The 22,807-nt window shown below is 49.3% G+C and overlaps 1 protein-coding gene across 2 annotated transcripts in view; it reads right to left on the bottom strand.

Annotated features, from left to right (window-relative positions):
• Window positions 1-12,710: 12,710 nt before the first annotated feature.
• Upk1a (uroplakin 1A) overlaps window positions 12,711-22,807 on the bottom strand; it is a 15,787-nt gene continuing 5,690 nt past the window's right edge. For both annotated transcript variants that reach the window (XM_028787604.1, XM_028787605.1), the window contains exons 3-8: window positions 20,526-20,726; window positions 17,978-18,052; window positions 17,721-17,828; window positions 14,748-14,927; window positions 13,362-13,445; window positions 12,711-13,234 (exon numbers count right to left, since the gene is read on the bottom strand). In XM_028787604.1, the coding sequence (XP_028643437.1) occupies window positions 13,190-13,234; window positions 13,362-13,445; window positions 14,748-14,927; window positions 17,721-17,828; window positions 17,978-18,052; window positions 20,526-20,726 (693 nt within the window). In that variant the 3' untranslated portion in view covers window positions 12,711-13,189. The remainder of the gene's footprint in view (window positions 13,235-13,361; window positions 13,446-14,747; window positions 14,928-17,720; window positions 17,829-17,977; window positions 18,053-20,525; window positions 20,727-22,807) is intronic.

Raw genomic sequence — 22,807 nt, 5'->3', positions numbered from 1 at the left:
CTCTCTCTCTCTCTCTCTCTCTCTCTCTCTCTCTCTCTCTCTCTCTCGTCTTCTTCCTGTCTCAGCCAGCATCGCCACCCAGTTTTGCTGCTCATTATTTTGAGGAAGGGATAAAAGTCTTTGAGACTCAAGTTTGTTTGTTTCCTTTTTATTTTTTATTTATTTTTTACCATTCTATCAATCTGATCCTTAAGCTGATTTTTTTTCATTTGTGGCAGGTGTCTAATATGTCATACAAACAGAATAAATAAGGAAAGGAGAAACAAGCCAGACATTGGCTAGGCTGCTATGGTGCCAGGATCAGCTGAATCCCCAGAGGGATCTCCCTAGCGTCTGGCCCCTCCTAGAGCCAATACCTGACAGTCAGATCTGCTTTTCTCCCTTGGCTCCAGGACTCTTAAGGTGTTCCATTCAGCCTTCTATTGCTCTCTCCCTCCAGACCTAGGATGCCTTCCCTCCTATTCTAGCTTGGGTACAGACAGGTGTCAACCCTCCTAGATCAGACAGGGTGTGTCAGTGGGTGAGGCTGGTGAAGGGTTAGTAGGGTGGAGATACGGGAAGATGAGTCAGAGCGAAAGGGAAAATGCAAATGGCACCCTGTGTTCATCTGCTCCTCTGAACGTTAAATATTTTCCACTTCTGAGCTTTCTAATTCCTAACATCACGCACTCGGGATCATTCTAGAGACTGCTATGTAAAAGACATACCAATGTGCAAACAGATACAAACCTTCCTCCAACACAAAAACACACAGTCTCTAAAAACAAGAAGTGGGGCAAAGCTACAGCTGTCGAGGGAAAGGCGCTGGGGATCCGACAGCAGCCAAATTGCCCAATGGAGGAAGGCCCTTCTTTCTCCTGCCAGTGACTCGGCTGCCCCATTAGTATGCTTTACCCACTGATGACCAAGAAGTAGGGGCCACTCAAAGATAGTCCGTGGGGACTGACAGCAGGCTTTCAGGGCACTGAGAAAAGAGCCAGGGGGTTCCCCACTGAGTAAAGAAAAGCCCCTGAAGAATAGGAAACCCCATCATGCCTCCCACTTGGTGTCTTCCCACAGTGAGGCTATCCCCTCACTTAGAAGCATTTTCAGGGCCCTTTGCACCTGAGCCCTTATGCTGGTGACACTGGGGGTCCTTTCCTGGCCTCTTCCTACAGCCATGGAAGAGCAATCCAATCGTGGACACTTGGCATTAAGCAATGACAAGAGAAACAGATCCAGCAGTGAGCACTGTGACTTGGAAGAGTAGTGACACTACCGCTAGGTTTCAGACCCTGTAGTTGCCTTTATCTCTTAGACATTTAGCCCCACCCCCTGCTGCTCTCCTGCTGGCTCTCCGGAAGGGAGTTTAGAAGCCCTGCTGTGCTATGGCCTTGCAGACCCTCCCCTTCGCAACTGCGAGACAAGGTCCTGGCTCCATCTAGTACCTGGCTGCATGCAATGCCAAGAGTCGTGTAGAGCATGCTAGACTAAATCACATGGTATGGAGCTTCTGGTACCTTATAAAAAAAAACCTAGACCAATCTGAACATTCTCTAGGATCAGATGCCTTTTCTTCAGGACCCCCACTACGCGGTACATGAGGCTCTCTCTCCTAATAAAGCACCTCTCTAGGATTTTGAAGCCAGGCTCTCCTTCAGCACCTCTTCATTCTGATAATATGATGCTACATCTCTCCTAATGCTCTCCCACTGCAAGACCCAATCATACTACCCCAGGGTAGCAAGTTCAGTATCCTAGTGAAGCTCCTTATGAAAGGTAATTTCAAGACCAATCCTTTCCCAAACTAACTGACCCACTGCCTCTGGCCTCTGATTTATAACCTGACGTACTGTTCCTGCAGTGTCTCCGTCTCTGAGCAAAGTGGCATTTGCTGGTCATCGCAGCACTCAGGAGGCTAAGGCAGGAGGATTGAGTTTGAAGTCAGCCTGAGCAGCATAATAAAGCCCTGTCTGAAACATCAAAAGTTGTTCCCATTTCCTGCTTCCCAGGCTCATGCAGAGAGCGTCATCTCTCTGGCGTAGAGTCTCGAACTCACAGGTTAGGACACACCCTGTGTCCAGGCAGAGGCTAATGTGCCTTTTGGACATATGATTGGAAGAGAAATATGTGGGGAAAGGAGGGATGATCACCGTTCTGTTTTGTTGTTAGTTTCTCTTTGTTCTTTGAGATATGGTCTATAGCCCAGGCTGACCTCAAACTCACGGAACTCCTCTTGCCGTAGCATTCCAAATGCTGAGGGTTCTAGGAATGAGCCGTCATGCCCAGCTTTCTCTGTTCTCTTTAATACCGGTATTGCCGAGTCAAGCTTGAGGTCTGACAGGTTAGTCCTGCCAGTAGGATTGACCAATGAAACAAAGGGGCGGGGCAAGCCAGGAGGATCGACCAATGAAACAAAGGGGCAATGTATGAGGCGCTCACTCGCTTCACACAGCCGTGCAAAATCAAAGCTGAGATTAAAATGCAAAACTCAGGGTACTATAACAATGTAACGAGTACTGATTCTATGTAAACATTACAGTTAAACTCAGACTGTCACAGCATGCCAGGGGTGGTTGCTTTATGAAAAATGTTCTCCTTTCATTTTCTCTCACTATTTTCCGTTTTGAGGTAGGATCTCACTGTCAGACTGCCCAGGCTGGTCTTTCATCAATACTCCCACCTTGGCCTCCCAAAAGCTCTGATTACAGGTATGAACCACCACACCTCCCTTTGCCCCAAGTATTTTAAATACTGAGACCACTCCCCAAGCCAAGCTGAACAGAATTCAAGTTAGAAAAAACTGTGTTAGAACAAAAATCTTCCCCAGAGCACATTTTCCCTAAATGAAGGTCCACACACTACTCACGGTATTTACGTGTGTTAAGACCAATTATCCAAATCTGAGAGGAACTTTTGAGCTGTTCACTGGAGTCAAGTACATCCCATGCATACCAGAGCAGAGAGAGAGAGACCTCTGGTAAATTCCTTTCTTCCCTTAAACCAGCACACAGGAATAAATAGTAAAAGAAAAAAAAAATACCAGCACTCGGCTTAACCCAAGAACAAAATATATTCAATACCCGAAGGTGCTGAACTGGGATTATAAAGACCCTGGGATAGCTCACCTTTTGTGGATGAGACGACAAAGGGACTGGACTAGCCGATGGTCAGAAACCATAGGCTCCAACTCATTTCCGCAATCCCTTCTTCAGTCTTATTACGGGGCTAACCTCTTCCCCAAATCCTCAGCCGCTTCATGGGGGCTGATTCAAGATGAGTATTAAATATCAATATTTACCTAAACCCAAGCAGAGGGCCCCACTTTGGCCTCCTTGGGCTGTGTTCCTTCTTGTGGGCTGAAGAATCCCAGAACATCAAAGAAGTACCCACTTGTGTGCTGAGAGAATGCCACTGTGTATACACACCCGTTTACATACGTTCATACACAAACATACATACACACACATAAAGTTTCACATACACACGCTCACCCATACACACACACACACACACACACATACCACACACAATCTATATTCTGGGAGTCCAGAGTCCAGAGTTTGTTGGACCAAATGATGTTGAACCCACACCCTAGGTTCAGATGGGCCTCAACTGTCCACGCATGAGAGTGGACTATGTGTAAACAGAGGTACACACGAGGTCCTGTACTGACTGGGGATGGATGTGCAGGTCAGTATATGAGACCTACAGCAAGCACAGGGGTGGGGGGAGGGGAGGAATGGGTAAGTTGTGCTCTCGCCCAGAACCTGTACATAGTATGGAATAAGGTCTGCTCTATTCCAATGGTTCTTAACCTCTCAGGACCTCACCATCCAGACACACAGGAGCAGCCCTTTTACATTAAACATTTCAGACACCCATACCATTTCACATATGAATGAATAACAAAACGAATCCCACAGAATGCTGTGAAGCCCCTGCCTATTCTCGTCGTCTTTGCAATCCCTTTAGCCCTCTTCCCACTAAATACATACACAAACATGTGCACACATTTCCTGGTGATTTTCAAGAGCAAACAGACCATGGAAGCCCAGTCATGGGGCTGTCTTCCATGTCTACATTCTAGATGTAACCCGAAGTACCCCAGAGACTTTAACAATACTAAATAGCCAAGTGAAATTAGGTATCAGCATACTGCCCCGCAAGTTAAAAAAAAAAAAAAGTCAGTGACTCAGGAATGGAATGAGGCTCTAATTCCATCACCAGAAGCTGAGGCAGGAAGATCATGAGCCTGGAGCCAAGACTAGAAGTACCGAGCAAGCCCCTGTCTCAACCAAAAGTAGCAACTTAAATGATCACAGTGAAGACGTTTCCCTAAAGCACAGAGGATCTCACACAGCTCTCTCCCCTCAGGCCAGCACAACTGGTGTGGCTGCCCTATACTTACAGGTCAAGAACACGGGAAGGTTTGGGCACCCCCGAATTTTGAAAAGCCACAGATCCAATAGGGGAAGTATCAGTTCTTATTGGGCAATAGACTTGGCTGGGATTTAGAGGCTTTCTCCCGAGAACTTCCAGAGAACCACTGGGCCAACATCCCGGTCACATTGTCCACTCTGAACCCAATGCCGAAGCACTTCAACCTCAAGTCAGGAAAACAGCCATCTATGAGGTCTGGAAAAACAGACTGATAGTTTCCCAGTGCGCTTTCAACCTCATGAACATTCACTCCAGTGCAAGCTGGGTCCAAAGATCCCAGAAAACTTGTCACCACGTGCACACCAGTGAACCAAGCTTCTCCCTCCAGTTGCCAGAGCCAGGCAGTGTTGGTGGCTTTTCCTACCTCAGCATAAGCTGGCCTCCGGGACCATATCAAAAAGTCGGAGGGCATGCTGCCTCTCCTATCCAACCTGGGCCCCAAAATGACCAAGAAACACACGACCTAAAGCGATTCTGATCCTCCACAACGTCCCTCGTGGACACTCCCACCTCAGCCCTAGCATTCTCTGGGCTAGGCCCAATATCAAAGAAAAAAAGGAAGAAAAGCCGTAGCACTCACCAGTTTGGTCTCCTTCCACATCAGCATCACCCACTTTGAAGACAGCTCGGGCCAGAGTGACCGTTAGAAAGCGGGGATCAACGCAAGGCCAGGAGCTCGAGGCCAGCGCGTGCACAGCCTCTGCGCGCTTGATCCTGACGCGGGCGCTGATTGGCTGCACCTCTGGCCCTGCTCTTTTCTTATTGGTGTCTGTTGGGTGCTGACCAGCCACGGAAGCAACTGACTTCTCTTTGCAGCTGATTGGCTGTGGAACTCGGACCTTGAGTCTGATTGGCCTGGAGGTGTGTAAGCGGCAAGGCGTGAAGCCGAGATGCCGTGTTGACTGGCTACAGATTTTGCCCTTTTCTGCCCTCTCTGCTGACCTTTCTGTTCCCGTTAAAGACTTCGAAGACTCCTTCAACACGAACTTAAGGAAACTACCATCTTTCCTGTTTGTGCCCTGCTATTTGAGCACCTCCAATATGAAAATTCAAGCTTTCTTCTTAACCCTCTACTGTATGCAGAAATTAGCAATGTATTGAGAAGATGTAACCTAACGCAAGGAGATCGCCGTCTCGGTGAGTGCAAAATCCAAATAAATATTGCCGTAAATAAAGATTGGAGAACGTTTTATTTTCTGCAGCGGACGAGGAGAGCATGGAAATAATTTCTAAAGGAGTGTCCATCAAAAGAAGGATAAGGAAATTTATTAGGGAGGTTACACATACCCATTTGGAAAGGGCACATGCCCAGTTTGTACCATAAATTTTTACCTAAAAATAAAGTAAAGCTTCCCCTTCCCCCCCCCAAAAAAAAGACTTATTTTCACTCTGGAGGCAGATCTCTATGAGTTTGATACCAGCTTGGTCTACATAGCAAGTGCCAGACCATCCAGGGCTACATGAGACTTTCTCTCTTCCTGCCTCCCTCCCTCCCCCATCCATCCATCCCCCCTCCAGAGCAAGAAGGTGCCCTTAGAAGACAGGTGTTAGGCCCACTGGAGTTAGAGTTACAAGCAGTTATAAACTGCCTGACATGAGTGCTGGAATCAACTAGAGTCTGAAAGAAAGCGCCTTACACCCTTAACCACCATCTCTCTAGAGAGCCCAGGCAATTTTGAAGGTGCGTTAACACCAGCACGTTAGGCCCTTGAAGGAATTTGCTCTGCCTAGTCACTAACAAAGTGAGGGAAGTAGGAAGAGAACGTAGGGGGCCACCACACTAAATTGGAAGGGCCTCAAAAGTCAGCCCAGCGGCAGGTATTGGGGAGCCCCCTTTCCTGATGCTCTTTTCTTAAACCGCCACGGACTGGATTGGATGCTTGACTAGCCTGCCTCACCCTCATCATAAAGTATTCCAGCAGGGAGGACGCCAGCCCCAGCCATGGGTATGGGTAGTGGTGCCTAGACCCATCATGATTGGCCTGTTTGGATAAAAACTTCTACTGAATAAAGCACTTCTAATTTTCTATGACTTGCCAGCCTGCTGAGCCAGCACTGCAGTGCCTAGGATCAAGTAGTCCCTGGATCTCCGCCACGGAGGCACCTTGCAAAACCCAGTTCTGAGCTCACCCTGCGGTGGCACCGCTCATTGGCTGTCCCTGAGCCATAACCAATGAGACACGGAGGCGTTCTCAAAGAGGCAGACCTTGATCTGCCGCTGCCGCTTTTGATTGGCCCCAAGGCTGCTCTCGCTGTTGATTGATCAGCGGGCCGGAGGCGTGAAGCCCGCAGCTTTTCTCCGCTAGGCGAACTTCCTATCCCTAAGCCCTCGGAAGAGCTGCAGGGAGGAGACAGGGGGATAAGCAGGATGAGTATCCTTTAAAAAAAAAAAAAAAAGCAGCACACGATCCTGGCTCAGTACCCACAAATGTAAATGACCCTCCAAGGGTTGAAAGGAAGCACTGTAGCATCAGCAGCGGCTGAATCAGCCCTTCCTACGGATCGCGTTGTGCACGTCGCCCTGAGCAGAGGATCAAGCCTGTATCAGTTAACCTCTGAACCAAGGTTAGAGAGGTGAAACCCACTGTCTCAAGCCTCACAAGCTCAGTCCTTGTGAGAGTCCGGCCTCCTAGCTACATCGGGTTGAATGGAGAAAGATGGGAGTTGGACTGTAATCCCCAGAATTTAGGAAACTAAGTAGAAGAATCTTTAGTTTGAGGCCAGTCTGAGCTGCGTATCCAGATCCGGTCAGAGAGGAAAAGATGGTCAAATTAACAAAACACTACATTATGATTGAACACAGTTGATCTTGTAGATGAAGAACAGGGTCTGGTTTGCTTAATCTGCAAATGGGGGTTTGCGAGTTTTTTTTTTTTTTTTTTTGTTCTGTGATTTATTATGACTTGTGTCTTGTTTTAAAAATACACTTTAGCTGGGCAGTGGTGGCACACGCCTTTAATCCCAGCACTTGAGAGACAGAGGCAGGCGGATTTCTGAGTTCGAGGCCAGCCTGGTCTACAGAGTGAGTTCAAGGACAGCCAGAACTACACAGAGAATCCTTGTCTCGAAAAACAACATACATACACACACACACACACACACACACACACACACACACACACATATATATATATATATATATATATCAATTAATTCTTTGAGATTTTTGGTTTTTGTGCTGTTTGTTTGTTGGTTGGTTGGTTTTTGTTTTTTTTTGGTTTGTTGTTGTTGTTGTCGTTGTTTTTCGAGACAGGGTTTCTCTGTGTAGCCCTGGCTGTCCTGGAACTCACTCTGTAGACCAGGCTGGCCTCGAACTCAAAAATCCGCCTGCCTCTGCCTCCCGAGTGCTGGGATTAAAGGTGTGTGCCACTACCGCCCGGCTTCTTTGAGACTTTTGTACATGGATATTTTGATCATACCCTTACCTCCTTCTGGATCCATGCCCACCGTGTGATTTCACAAGAGACTGCCTTGCATATTTTACATATCCAAGCAGACCTGGCCTCCAGGTTCTCCCAGCATCTCTACCTGGCATACCTTGCCCCAGCCCTGAACTTTCCAGCCTAGGGCTGCCCTTTCCCCAGAGGCTCTTCCCTATATAATCCAGACATTTTGGTCCTTGTCTGTCTCCTCTCCCTGCAAGTGAACCAGTGATTTTCCTGGCCTCAGTCCTTGGGGCCAGTGAATTCACCCAAAAGCAGCTTCCCTGCACACCTGCATTAATATAATCTGGCTTGAACTGGCTCGATTCACTGCTGGGGAAATAATTTATCACCCACCACCCCTCCCTTCACCTTTATCCCACCATCCTAAGAGAATGTCAGGGGTCCTTGCTCTCCCAATTTTCCCCTTGAGACAGGTTTCTCACCGCTCCTGGAGCTAGGCTCCCAGCTGACCAGCCCCACTGATCCTCCTGTCTCACCCTCCTATGCTCACCCCATAGTAGTTGGGTTGTAGGCATAGCCTACCACCCCTGGCTTTTTTACAAGGGCTTGGAAGATTTGAACTCAGGTCCTCTTGATTGTACAACATACACTCTTATCCTCTGAGTGGATATCTTTCTAGTCCCAGGGGTTAGGTTTTTGAGTGTTGGGATTTTACGCTTGGATCTAGTCCTGAAGAATTGGCATAATCAGATCCTGTCTCAGAGAGATAGAGGAGAGAGAAGAAAGGAGAGAGAGAGAGGGAGAGGGAGAGGGAGAGGAGACAGGAGACAGGAGACAGGAGACAGGAGACAGGAGAGAGAGGGGAGAGAGGGGAGAGAGGAGAGAGGAGAGAGATTTCTCCTAGGATGCTTAAGGATGAGGACAGGAAGGGTATAATCTTCAGTCCCAGTGGCACTTTTGTGGTATAATGGGATCATAAAAACACTCACTTCGTTAATGGATTAATTCATTGATGAATTCATGGATGATTTGACTATGAGGTACTGGGTCCTGGCTATGGGAAGTGGGTCACTAGGGGTATGGCTCCGAAGGGCGTATCATAGTCAGGTTGTCAGACTTTCATGGTGTGATGTTTTGAATAAGAGGTGTCCCCTAGAGGCTTGGGCATGTGGATACTTCTCCTTATTTGATGGGGTTGTTCTGGGAAGTTATAGGCAGGTACAGGCTTTGCTGAAGGAAAGGCAACACTGGGGGCAGGCTTTGAGAATTTAAAGTCTCCTCTCAGATTTCCAGCTGGAGATGGGATGTCTCCGCTTCTGGCTCTGGCTAACATGAATACCGTACCTGCCTCCATGAGAGATTCTTATCCCTTGAAACCAAAAGCCCAACTAACATTTTCTTCTATACACTGCCTTGGCCATAGAGCTTGGCCACAGCATCAGAGAAGTCATTTACCCATGCCGCAAGCCCCACCACTGAGTCATCTCACGGACCCATATGTCTCCTGTTTCCGTACTGCTGAGGGTCCAGCCTAGGGCTTTGTGTATGCTAGGCAAGTGTTATAATGTGATCACACACACACACACACATTTTTTTGGCGGTTTTGAGACCAGTTTCTCTGTGTAGCCCTGGCTGTCCTGGAATTCTCTCTGTAGACCAGGCTGGCCTCAAACTCAGAGATCCGCCTACCTCTTCCTCCTGAGTGCTGGGTTCAAGGGCGTGCGCCACCAACCACCTGACATCTGCCCACCCCACCCCCTCTGCTTTTAAATGAGAGCTGGTGTTATTGTGCAGCCCAAGCTGGTTTCAAACTTGAGATCACCTGTTTTAGCCGCCCAAGTTCTGGAATAACCAGCAAGTATCACCACACCTGGCTTTGAAAGTAAGTTTTATAAAGGGAGAGACAGGTCTGGTTTGTATTCTCTTGGGTCCTCAAAGCCTAGAATAATGTTTGTCTGTTTGTCCCTCTATGTAGCCCTGGCTATCTGGGAATTCACTATGTAGACCAAGTTGGTCTTACACTCACAGAGATCCACCTGCCTCTAAAGACATGCACCCTATATAGCACAGACTAGTACTGACCTCCTGACCCTCCCACCTCTGTCTCCTGGATCCTACATTAAAGGTGTGTGCCGCTACACCTAGCCAGTCACCACTTTTCAACGCTCTCCTTGTGAATAGTACTTGTGCACACTTCTAAGTGACTATTCAGGTTCACAGCAGTGGACCTGGCTGGGTAAAGGGATGTGATAAGTTTTACACTAGAATGAAAACAACCACCACCACCACCTGACTTACTTTCACTGGTGAACTAGGAACGGTGTGTGCCCTGCTTGGGTGCTATGTGCCAGGACATTACTCTTTCTCTTCTATGAGTTCTCGAGATGCTCAGTGGGGCAGGAAACAGAGATAAGCATGGGGAAGTGGCAAGGGACCAAGCCACAGGAGCCCCTTCATGTCAGGTGAGTTGCCGGAGCCATAGCTGGTTAGAGGTGAAGGAACAATACAGTCACGAGAAGGTTGGAGGATTGCAGGACACAGACACCGGGTGGCTATCTGTCCCTCTGAGATCCCTGTTCTGACCTGGCCCACACCTCTCTGCTCCCTTCTTACCCACAGGCACTAGTCTCTGGGCAAGAGGCCAGGAAGGAGAAACCTGTCCTGCCAGCCCAGGCTGTCTCCATCAAGCCGCATTGCTGTCCACCCAGCTGAGCCACTCAGCAGGTATGTGGACAAAAGGAACCAGAGAGGTTGGTGGCACACCCTGAACAGATATGGGGGTCTGCCTGCCCCTTCCCTCAGAGGCCAGGGCCACCCTAAAACTCTCATCTATGGCAAGGCCTGTCCTGTCTGAACTGCTTAGGGCGAGCTCAGAAATGCTTAGCAGAATAATTTTTCCCTCCATGTACATTTTGCACAACCAACAATGGCACATCTAAAAAAAAAAAAAACTCCTTAAAATGTAGATGTTTGGCACTGGACAGATGGCTCTCTCCAGCACCTATACAAAAGCTTAAAAAAAAAATGAGAGCTGGAGAGATGGCTCAGCGGTTAAAAGCACCGACTGCTCTTCCAGAGGTCCTGAAGCATCTGTAATGGGATCTGATACACTCTTCTAGTGTGTGTCTGAAGACAGTTACAGTGTACTCACATATATGCCGGGCAGTGGTGGCGCACGCCTTTAATCCCAGCACTTGGGAGGCAGAGGCAGGCAGATTTCTGAGTTCAAGGCCAGCCTGGTCTACAGAGTGAGTTCCAAGACAACCAGGGCTATACAGAAAAACCCTGCCTCAAAACAAAAAACAAAAAAACAAAACAAACAAAAAAAAAACCCCACAAAACCTGATGTTAGTTGAGTAGGTACAATGACTCTGTGGGTAAAACTGATCAAACCATGGGACAAACAGCTGAGGTGCCTATTTAACGTATGGAAGTGTTGGGACCTGGCGGCCTGGTTCCCTCAGTCCCTACCTGTTAGTATTCTGTCTAAGCTCCACCCCCACAGTTACCTGGCAACAGCCAGGTAAGCCTGCCCACTATAAAAGGGGATGTTTGCCCCCTCCTCCCTGTCTTAATCCTTTACTCTATTGCCTCTAGCTTCTCTCTGTCCCCCTCACCACTCCCCCTTCCCTCACCCTTCCCTTCCCCTCTCTCCACGTGGTCATGGCCAGCCTCTACTCTCTCTCTTCTCTCTCTACTCCTCTACTCTGTCTCTTCCTCTTTCTCTCTCTCTTCCTGTACTACCCTCCTGGCTCCCTTCCCCATGCCCTGAATAAACTCTATTCTATGCTAAACCGGTGTGTGACTGGTCCCTCAGAGGGAAGAGATGCCTCGGGCATGCCCGCTGAGACATCCCCTTCCCCCATACCTCTCCACACACCCACGGAACATCACTACCTGTTACTGGGTATGGCTGGCATACCCTGCCTCCTAACCTACACTTCTCCAGGCCTGTGACTGGGCTGCCCTTCCCCAGACAATCCAGCCCACTTTGGTTACCTGCCCCTTTTTATCTTCTGCTTGCTGGACTTCCCTCCCCCTCTCCTCAGATGGCTCAGGATCCTGGCCATGTGGACTCTCCCAGACAGATATCGCTAACTCTCACTATCTGGCTATAATCTATGGTAAACTTTCTCCTCCACCATACCTGACAACAGTCATCTCCTTCTTTTTCTTTTTTTTTAAGAACCTGAATTCAGATCTCATATTTAAAAAAAAAAATCAGTAACTCCAGTACTGGATGGAGAAGAGAAGGGAGGGTGGGCAGGGCTTCCTGGCCAGCCAATCTACCCTGGGGGAAAACTGTTGGGCTCCAGGTTCAGTGAGACTCTGTCTTAAGGGAAGAGGGGGAAGGGCAGGGAAAGACACTCCTCTGGCCTTAGACTGTGTGTGTGTGTGTGTGTGTGTGTGTGTGTGTGTGTGTGTGTGTATACAGCACACACACATGCACAAACACAGAAACAAAGAGGAAAGTTAAAAACCTTTCTGGAAACCAAGACTGCACTCCTGTATCCAGACATGCCTGAAGCCAGCCATTTTGAACCATGGGCATGCGCCAATAGACCCCATGAGGTGACTCATCAATGTCAGCTGGATTTCGGCCACTCCCTTCCTTCCTTCTGAAGTCTAATTCGCTCACCCTTGTCCCCAAAAGAAAACAAACTCCGGCTGGGCGGAATGCTGCACGCCTAGACCACCGGCATTCCAGAGGTGAGGAGGAAGAGGAGGGGACTGGGTCACACCTGTAACCTATTGGTGGGGAGACAGCTGCAGTGGGGCTACCTTGGCTTCGAGGCTAGCCAGGAATTACACACACACACACACACACTCCAGAGACAGTTTGGGCTTCAGAGTAAGACCTGGTCTCAAACAGAACAGAATAAACTCCCCTGCTCATTCGGTCAGCCAGTATTTATTAGCTATCCGGTCCATGCTCAGACACATGTTGGGGTGCTGATGGGGACCCCCACAATGACCACAGCAGAATGTGTCACCCTCCTCTGATAGCAATCTGGTCTATAAGAGCTTATACAAACTACTGAGCGACAGTGGCTACACCTGCAGGAAGTTCTGGAAGTCACGGAGAGGTGCGTGATGGGTTGCTAGGAGCAGCAAAGGGTCTCTGAGGACAGGATATACTGCCAGCAGGGCCAAGGGGGTCCAGGCACACAAATCCAGGGCCAGGGGAACAGTGAGAGTCCGGGGCAGCTCCTACATCTAGAAAGGGATGTTGGAATTGCAAGAAGGCAAAATGGAGGGAGGTAGACGGGGCAGGTTGTGGCGGAGGTACACGGTGGATTAGGGAGGAGCTTGAGGGTGTCCAGGCTCAGCAGAGAGGCAGGAGCTTCGGGCAGAGGGCGTCTATGGTCTCCCATTCCTCCTCAGAGAGTGGTGTAGAAATACATGGCTATCAGCATCACAGGGAGCTGAGTGGGCAAAGGATAAGACTGGGCGCTCTAGTCCGAACTCCCGTATCCCCCAAGCCCACGCCCACATCCCTGGACACCCACACAGCTCCCTCCCCCACAGCCCACAGGTGTCCCCACTTCTCACTGTCCACATCAAGATGGCAAAGCCAAACCACGATATGCCCCACGTGTAGCTGTCAATGGCGTGGCCGATGTGCTCGAAGCAACCCTGGAGAGAGAGACAGCAGGGGCTTGTGGAAATGCCACACGACATCCTTTTCTTCCCTTTGCCTTGGGTTTCCCATCTTTTGCAATGGGAACTTTGGCTATGTCTGCCTTCCGGGACCCTCAGCCCTTCCAGGACCCTCAGCCAGGAAAGTGCTGTTGAAGCCCCAAGCCCTGAGGCAGCTTTCTGATATTCTGATGGCAGCAGTTGCTATGAACTTGTTTATGTTCAGCCTGGCTTTCAGTGCTACCCATAAACCCCAAGGATTTGAAATCCATCTGTAGGTTCCATCTATTTCTGATACCTGCTCAGTATCAGAGACCAGGATGAGCAAGGCCAGAGTCCTATAGCAGAGTCACCCAGAGCATGTGACCCTGTCAGATGCAAGCAAGTCTGAAGCTAGCTAGCTCTGCCCTTGGTAGAACACACACAATTCTGGTTCTCTGAGCCCCAATTTTACAACCTGCTAAGTTGTTGCGATGGGGTGCCCTGGGACACCTCCCCTCTAAGCCTGATTTTTTTGTTTTTGTTTTTTCGAGACAGGATTTCTCTGTGTAGCCTTGGCTGTCCTGGAACTCACTCTGTAGACCAGGCTGGCCTCGAACTCATAGATCCACCGGCCTCTGTCTCCCAAGTGCTGGGATTAAAGGCAGTGAGCCACCACTGCCTGGCGCTGAGCCTGATTTAACAACCTGAGTTGTGGCCACAGGTAGCACCAAACACACAGCTGTTACTATTTTTTACATTGCCCAGGCTGGCCTCAACTGGCAGCAATCCTCTGGAAGGGAGATTACAGACGTGAGTCCGTGGGCTTTCGGCTGTTATCTTTTGATTTCCGTGGTACCAGGGAAACCACGACCTCTCCTGTGCTTAGGAAAGCCAATCTCACTAAGCCACGCCCTCAGCCCCTCACCAGGGTATTCTAACTAGGTGCTCTACCACTGAGCCCTAGTCTCAGCTCCTTTGTACTTTTGAGGCAGGCTGGAGCTCTCGAAGTTGCTCAGGCTGGTCATGAACCAGACTGCCTCAGCTTACTAAATGGGCAGGATGTCAGGCGCACATGCAAGGCCCAGATCCAGCAACTGATAACATTCTTGTTGCTTCTCTCATTCCCAGCCAATCAGCTGCAGACACCCAGTCTGAATCAGCCCGGCGTCTGTGCATCCTGTTGACCCCGGACAAAGAGCTGGGAGGACCAGGGAGAAGAGAAAGAAAGAAAAAGCCAGAGAGGAGAGCACGGAAGACAGAGGGTCAGACAGACAGTAGAGGAGGAAAAGAGAGAAAACAGAGGGCAAAGAGACACACCTTGGTAAATAGGTAGTCCATGTGGCCTACACGGCAGCCGTCTTCATTGATGGGGATGAAGTTCCCTGTCCGACGACAGCACAGGGGGGGCCACGGGAACAGCACTTCCGGGGTGGCTGCCCGGAAGGCAGATGTGTAATTCACCCAGTCCATGGGGCCAGATGTGCCACAGCACTCTTGCTGGAGAAACAGCTGGGATTTAGGCAGGGCTAGAGGCGAGGTGCGCATGCGCGTGTGTAAACCATTAAGCTAATAGATTTAGCCCAAACCATTGCTGATAACCGTGCTGACAAATTAGATTTCGGAGGTGGGAGAGCAAGCAGTGAAGAGCACCTGCAGCTCTTCAAGAGGATCCAAATTCAGTTCCCAGCACCCATGTTGAGTGACTCACGACTCTTCTGTCCTCTTCTGAGCTCTGTAAGCGCCCACACACAAGTATGCATGTACGCACAGACACTCGTATGCACATAGCAATTTTTAAATCAAATTTTATAAAAGGCAGATTTATGGCGTTTCTCAACCCACTGAGTGGTTCGTTGTAGTTTGGGGGACAGGGTCTTGCTGCTTAACCCAGGCTGGTTTCAAACTGGGGTCTGCCTGCCTCAGTCTCCCAAATGCTAGGATTCCAGCCCTGAAGCACAATGCCCGGCTCAAATGAGTATTTCATCAGAAGCCCTTAGCTTCAGCTCTTAGCTGAGGAAGTGTGGGTACCCTTCAAACATAGTTCGGTTTCTGGGCCCCTGCAGACTTGGGCTAAACTGAGCTGGGATTATTCCTCCTCCTCCTCCTCCAACTCCTCCTCCTCCTCCAACTCCTCCTCCTCCTCTTCCTCCTCCTTCTCCTCTTTTGCAATATTATGTTGGATGCAGTTAGTACTGCAGCTTCACCTTTAATCCCAGCATTCGGGAGGCAGAGGCAGGCAGACCTCTTGGTCAGCCTGGTCTACAGAGTGAGTTCCAGGACAGCCAGCGCTATACACAGAGACACTGTTTTGGAAAAGAAAAAGAAAGGAAAAGAAAAGAAGAGACTGCAGCTTCTGAAGTTATGGGTGTGTCTTGTCTTAGAGACCTGGAATCCCTGAACTGAGGTGGAATCAGAGGAACAGTGATTTCAAAGTCATCCTTGGGTGAATAAGACCCGAGGACTGACTTGGACTACAGGAAACTGTTTTAAAAGTGCGTTGAGGGCTGGCTGTGGCAGGATATGCCTGTGTTGATGCAGTACTTGAGAGGTTGAAACAAGAGAATTAGAAGCTCAAGACCACTCATGGCTTCCGGATTTCAGTCTAGTTTATCTATGTAGCGAAAGTGTGGCTTTGTTTTTTTTGTTGTTTTGTTGTTTTTTTTTGTTGGATTTTTGTTTTGTTTTGTTGGTGTGGTTTTTGGAGACAGGGTTTCTCTTGTGTAGCCTCGGCTGTTCTGGAACTCACAGAGATCGGAGTGCCTCTGCCTCCCGAGTGCTGGCATTAAAGTTCTAGCCCACCATGCCCAGCTTGGGTCATTTTGGTTGTTTGGTTGTTTGGCTGGTTTTGGAGAGAAGAATCTCACTGTGCAGCCCTGGCTGGCCTTGAATTTACCAGCTCTACCTGCTGGGGTTATGGCATGAGCCACCATGCTGGGCTGGGCTGAATTGCTTGTCTTAAATAGTACACAGGGCTAGCGAACTGGCTCAGAGGTTAAGGCATAGCGTGCTCTTGCAGAGGACCTGGGTTCTGTTTCCATCACTCACATTAAGAGGCTCACAACCACCTGTGACTCCAGTTCCAGGGGATCCGATGCCCTCTTCTGGTTCCAGGGCACTGCATACACAGGCGTACAGCATGCAAAAACACTCATGTACATAAAATCGGGAAAAAAATATTTTTTCTATTTTTAGTGTGTCTCTTTGTGCAGCTTGTGTGTGTTTGCATGTGTGGGGTATTGCACATGTTTGCACATGCATGTGGAGGGTCTTTTTTTTTTTTTTTTTGGTTTGGTTTTTCGAGACAGGGTTTCTCTGTGTAGTCCTGGCTGTCCTGGAACTCACTCTGTAGACCAGGCTAGCCTCGAACTCTTGAACTCAGAAATCTGCCTGCCTCTGCCTCCCAAGTGGGGGGATTAAAGGCGTGCGCCACCACCGCCCGGCTTGCATGTGGAGGTCTTAAATTGAAGTAAAGAACCATCCTAGGATGATTCTTCCATCTTTATTGAGGCAGCGTGTCTCTATCAACACAGAGCCTTCCAGTTTGGCTAGTCTAGTCAATCAGCTTGCTCTGGAGGTGCCTGAGGCGGGGGTGTCCCCGGCCTCCACCTTCTGAGGTTGAAATTACATCCCCAGCCCTCATTTATCTGGGTTTCTGGAGATCTGAACTCTGATCCCCTCACTTGTAGAACAAACACCTAACCACTGAGCCATCTCCCCAACCCTCAATAAATAAATATTTTAAAATGTAATAAAGGAGCTTCAACGTGGTGGACCAGGGCTGTAATCCTAGCTACTCAGGAGACTGAGACAGAGAATCACATGTTCAAGGACTACCTGGGCTACATAGTGAATTGAAGGGTAGCCCAGATAATTCATGGTGACCCTATCTCAAGAGTTGAGAGAAAGAGAGAGAGAGAGAGAGAGAGAGAGAGAGAGAGAGAGAGAGAGAGAGAGAGAGAGAGAAATGAATAGGTAAGCAGTGGAGCCCTTGCCTAGAAGGTATGAGGTCCTAGATTCCATCCCTAGCCACATACAGAGGCAAAAAGAGAACAGTAGGCCCAAGGCTAGCCTGGGCTACCTAGTAAAGGCTGTTTTTGTCATTGTTATTATAATGAGATGAGAATCACCTTCAGTGTTACAATGCAGACAGCCACTTCCCAACCGAAAGGGGAACTTCTTTTCTGGGTTTGTTGGCTACAGAACCATAGTGACCAAAGGCACTCCTACCCCGCCTCAGTCCCCAGAGTGGAAATATTTATTCTGCCAGTGAGTACACGGAGCCCAACCCACCTCAATCATGATCCGGTCCCAGAGGCGGGTTAGCTCCTGGCCCTGGTCAGTGTCTGCACTGTAGTAGGTCAGCATTTGCTTGGTTATCAGGGACGGGTTGGACACCATCTGAGGAGGAAGGACAAGGAAGAGCAGGAGCCAGCTGGTTAGGGATGGGGGCCTATTCCCTGTATGCCCTGACACTCTAGGGATGTCCTCACCAGTGTGCCACCTCCCAGTATCATTCTGGTCCCCCCGCCATTCCTATCCCCACTCACGTAGTCTCGGTGGGTGTAGGATGTGATGCAGGAGGCACACTCAAAGATATAGACAATGAGCATCAGCAGCAGGTACTGTAGAGAGAGCAAGGGTGGCCCTTGGTGCAGAGGCAGATGGCTATGCCTAGGTGCCTTGGGCCAAAAGAAGACCTTTTTTTTGGAGACTATGAAGCCCTTGATGGTAGCTTGGAAATCACTACATGTAGACCAGGTTGGTTTCAAATTTACAGAAATCTGCGCCCCTTCCACACCACCAAGAGACAGGCTTAAAGATGCACCATTACACGCAGCCCCCAAACCAAACCTTTGTTCAGAGGGAGAGTACTCCCCGGCTTGTACAAGATTCTGGGTTCGGTTCCCGGCAGTGTATATGCACACACTAAACAAACAAAAACAGAGGGACTGAATCTGAAACTAGTGTGTGAGGTGAAAGATTGGAAACTGGTCAGTAGTGGCTCACACCTTTAATCTCAGCACTCGGGATGCAGTGGCAGGAGATCTCGGAGTTCGAGGCCGGCCTGGTCTATAGAGCAAGTTCCAGGGCAGCCTGGGCTACATAGAGAGACCATATCTTAAAAGAAACAACAAACAAAAAAAAGTAGTTAGATTGACTTTCAGGCTTTGATTAAATTTCTATGACAGAAGAACGTGATTGAGGATGAGGGAGAAAGGAGGAAACCAGGAGAGTGGCTAGCCGGGCATGCTGGTGCACAGCTTGAATCTCAGCACTTGAGGTGGAAGCAGGAGGATACCAGAGAGTAGCCTGGTATACAGCATGAGATAAAAGGAGGTGGAGGGAGTGGTAAGGAAGCCCTTCAGTTAATAGCGCCATTTATACACAGTAAAGCCCACGGCTCCTAAACTCGCTCCCCTTCCAGTCCCCACCCTACACTTTATTCTGACTGCTAGACACTGCTGCCCCCTTCTGGCCACAGGACCTTTGCTCATGCTGCTCTGTCCACCAGAGACACTCTCAAGCGCACAAGGGGCTCTCCGCCACCCACCTGCTTTTCTTGGCGTCTGCTGGCTGTGTGGGTTTTCATCCACTTCCCCAGGTTCCCTTCACTCCCTCAGATCAAGGGGTTTTAAAAGTTGTGCTCAGTGGTTTTGTTTTTTGTTCAGTACACATTTGTTGATTAAGTGATAATTCTGGGAGCCAAAGGTTCCACCGTGGCAGAGTAAGCACCGAGCCGTTCACCTGAGACCCCTCACTCTTCCCAACACCTGGCAAAGACAGTGGCCTCCTTCTTTGAGCTTCACGGGTTTATTTCTCTGTCTGTGGCTTCTGGGAAAAATGAGGGCTCATTGAGGCAAGGATCAAATGTGTGGGCTTCCTGAGCCTGGCGGTTCAATTCCTAGCAGACCTGGTTCACACAGTTAACTGAAGGCCAACTGAACCATGGTGAGACCCTACCTCAAAACAAAAAGAGGATGGGTGTGTGCACTGTGGTGGCGCACAACTCTAATCCCAAAGGGTGAGAGGCTGAGACAGCTGGGGCTTCATAGGGAGAAGACAAAGGGGGTGGGGGGGGGCAGAAGAGATGGCTTAGTGAAAGCCCCATGCTGCCTTTGCAGAGGACCTGAGTTCAGAGCCTGCCTCCTCTTCCCCCCAATCAGGCTACTCACAGCCACCTACAACTCCAGTTTCAGGGGATCCAACTCCTTCCTCTGGTTTCCTTGGACACCGAACAAGTGTGGACACACACGCACATTCACACACCAATAAAAAAACACAGTAAACCTTAAACACAAACTTCCACTGGCGCCACGAGCGGACCTGCTCAAGTGTAACTGGGCTGTGTGGTCCAGCAAAAACCTCTCTAAACCTAAACCTCAGCTTCAATCTTCTGTCGAGTAGGAATAACGCAGAGGCCATGACGGTGGTGGCATTTCATGATAGGCCATGTAACATAAATGAACTAATCTGTTGGGTTCCTGGCTTAAGTTACATCCTTGGTAAATGATAGCTGTGTTATTACTTTTTTTTTTTTTTTTTTTTGGTTTGGTTTTTCGAGACAGGGTTTCTCTGTGTAGCACTGGCTGTCCTGGAACTCACTCTGTAGACCAGGCTGGCCTCGAACTCTCGAACTCAGAAATCCGCCTGCCTCTGCCTCCCAAGTGCTGGGATTAAAGGTGTGGCCACCACCGCCCGGCATGTTATTACATTTTTCGTTGTTACTGCTGCCACAGCTCAGGACCACAGATCTTGGAGATCAAATAGTTGGGTTCAAATCCATGTATGTATGTATGTATGTATGTATGTATGTATGTATATGTGTATATTTGTATATGTATATATGCATATTTGTGTGTATGTTTATATTGCTTTTAGGAGCCTCCTAGCAGCTGTGCTGAACACCCCTCTCCCCCTTGCCCCCCAGGTTCCTCTGTACAATGAGGGTGATGGCTGAAGCTGTCATGGTACCAGGCCATGGTGAATGAAATTGTGAGGTCTTTAAGTGAGGTGCCATGAATGAGCCACACTCGTGGCCCTGCTGTCACCCATGACTGATGGCCAGTGCTGCCCCTCCCTGTCCTGGGATCTCACCGTGAGGATCATGTACCGCCGCCGACAGAGTGCAGCTCCTACACCAAAGCTGGCCACCACGAAGAAGGAGAAGCCGCAGAAGATGGCAATCCAGGCCCCAGCGAAGACGTCATCCTTCCCTGAGACGCCCATCAGGGGGTACACGCGATACTGATCAGCTGTTACCCACACTGTCTCCGCAAACAGGGCCAGGCCTGACAGCTGGACCGGGAAAGGTTAGTCCAGGAGTTGGATTGTGGGAGTTTCCAGAATGCAGGCCTTTCCCGGTCCACAACCTCCAGTTCCCTTGGGGTAAAGTGGGCTTGGAAGGGAGGCTGACTCACGTTATGAGCAGGGATGGGGGGCGGGTAGGGAAAAGCCAAGAAGGAAGGAAATGTCCAGCCTCAGCCCCCCACATCCCAGGGGGCAGTTGTTTCAACAATAAAAAGCTTAGCAAGCAGGGTGGGCACAGGGGAACTGTCGCGTTGGCCTGCCGCGCTGGCCTCCGTGCTGCTGGCAGTGCTGTTCTGAGCATTTTATGGGTGGGAAGAACTATATAACACTTGCCCCAACTCTTTGGTAGCTCAGTTCATCCTACAGGTGCACTGTCCCAGGCAAGGCTGGGGCCAGCTAACAGGGCTATTCTCTGCAGCATCGTGATAAGGGAGGTGGAGGCCACATGACAGAAGCCCCTGTGTGACTGTCAGATGCCTGGACTCTGGCATTCTGTGGTCTTATATGGAACAGCCTAGAGGCCGTGTGAGCTACTGAAAGGCATCCAGCAGGGTGAGCTACACTGGAACAAGAAAATGGGCTAATCTCTTCCTATTTGCTTGTGTTTGCTTAAAGAAATATCAGAAAGACCGGGGGATGTCTCTGAGTTGGCAGAGAGCTTCTCTAGCATGCAGAAAGCCCTGTGCTCAATTGCTAGTCTTGTATGAACTGGGCCGGCTGGTGCACACCTGTGAGCCCAACACTTGGAATGTAGAGGCAGGAGGATCCAAAATCCAAGGATTTTCTTAGCTACACAGGGAGTCTGAGGCTAGACTAGACTACATGAGACTACACGAGTGAACTTCTCTCAAAAATAACAAAAACAAGCCGGGTATGGTGGGGGCACACCTTTAGTCCCAGCATTCCAGAGGCAGAAGCGAATGGTCTCTGAGTTTGAGGCTGGCCTGATCTACAAAATGAGTCCAGGACAGCCAGGGATGGTTACACTGAGAAATTCTGTCTCGGAAAAATCAAACAAAACACTACTACTAACAAAAATCTGGTCACTATAGGGTTGTCATGGGGACAAAGGAATTAACAACTCTGTTCCATGTAACGCCAGGCATGATGGCATACACCTTTAATCCAGCACCTAGCCGGCAGAGCAGAGGGAGCAGGTCTGTTCTTCCATCTACACAGAAACTCTATCTTAAAAATCAGAGACGAAGAAAGAGGAGGAGAAAAAGAAGAAAGACAATTTCTCTGTGGACAGGCTTTGGTTGTTGTCTTGGGTTTTTGACACAGGGTCTCATAACGTAGCCTAAGTTGGCCTGGACTTACTGTGTAGTCTAGAGCGGTCTCAAACTTGTGGCAATCCTCTTACCTCAGCCTCCTTAGTGCCACAGGCGTGTGTTATCACATGGGGCTCTGCTGTGGGTATTGTGATGGTGATGGAAGCTAACATTTGTGACGGATGAATCGCTGTCTGCGGGGGGGCGCGCCGCATGCGAGAATCACTATTGTAACCAGCTGTGGTATCCCATTGCTCTGCACCATACAGATAGTATACTGGTTTGCTGGATTCTATTCTAAAATCATTAGTCTAGGAACTGTTTGCATCCTCAAAGCATCCGTGTTGTCTCTCTCTCTCTTGCTGAGATGAGATGAGAAAGCCAGGGACCACAGAGGTGATACTGATGGCCTCAGGTCCCATAACTAGCAGAGCTGGGATATGAACCCAAGCTTGCCTGGCTCAGGGCAACACCCAAGCATCACATAGTTTTCCTCTTTTTTTTTGGGGGGGGGGGTTCAAGACAGGGTTTCTCTGTGTAGCTCTGGCTGTCCTGGAACTCACTCTGTAGACCAGGCTGGCCTCAAACTCAGAAATCCACCTGCCTCTGCCTCCCAAGTGCTGGGATTAAAGGCGTGCGCCACCACTGCCAGGTGTAGTTTTCCTCTTAAAAACCAACATCACAACATCAGCTGGACAGTGGGGGTACACACGCCTTTAATCCTAGAACCCAAGCGGGCAGAGGCAGGAGGATCTCTGAGTTTGAGGCCAACCTGGTCTACAGAGTGAGTTCCAGGAC

Source organism: Grammomys surdaster, unplaced genomic scaffold, assembly GCF_004785775.1.
Source record: "Grammomys surdaster isolate TR1022 unplaced genomic scaffold, NIH_TR_1.0 125671, whole genome shotgun sequence".
NCBI classification, from domain to species: Eukaryota; Metazoa; Chordata; class Mammalia; order Rodentia; family Muridae; genus Grammomys; species Grammomys surdaster.
The sequence above is the reverse complement of the archived record's forward strand: the minus strand, read 5'-3'. Positions and strand labels throughout refer to the sequence as shown.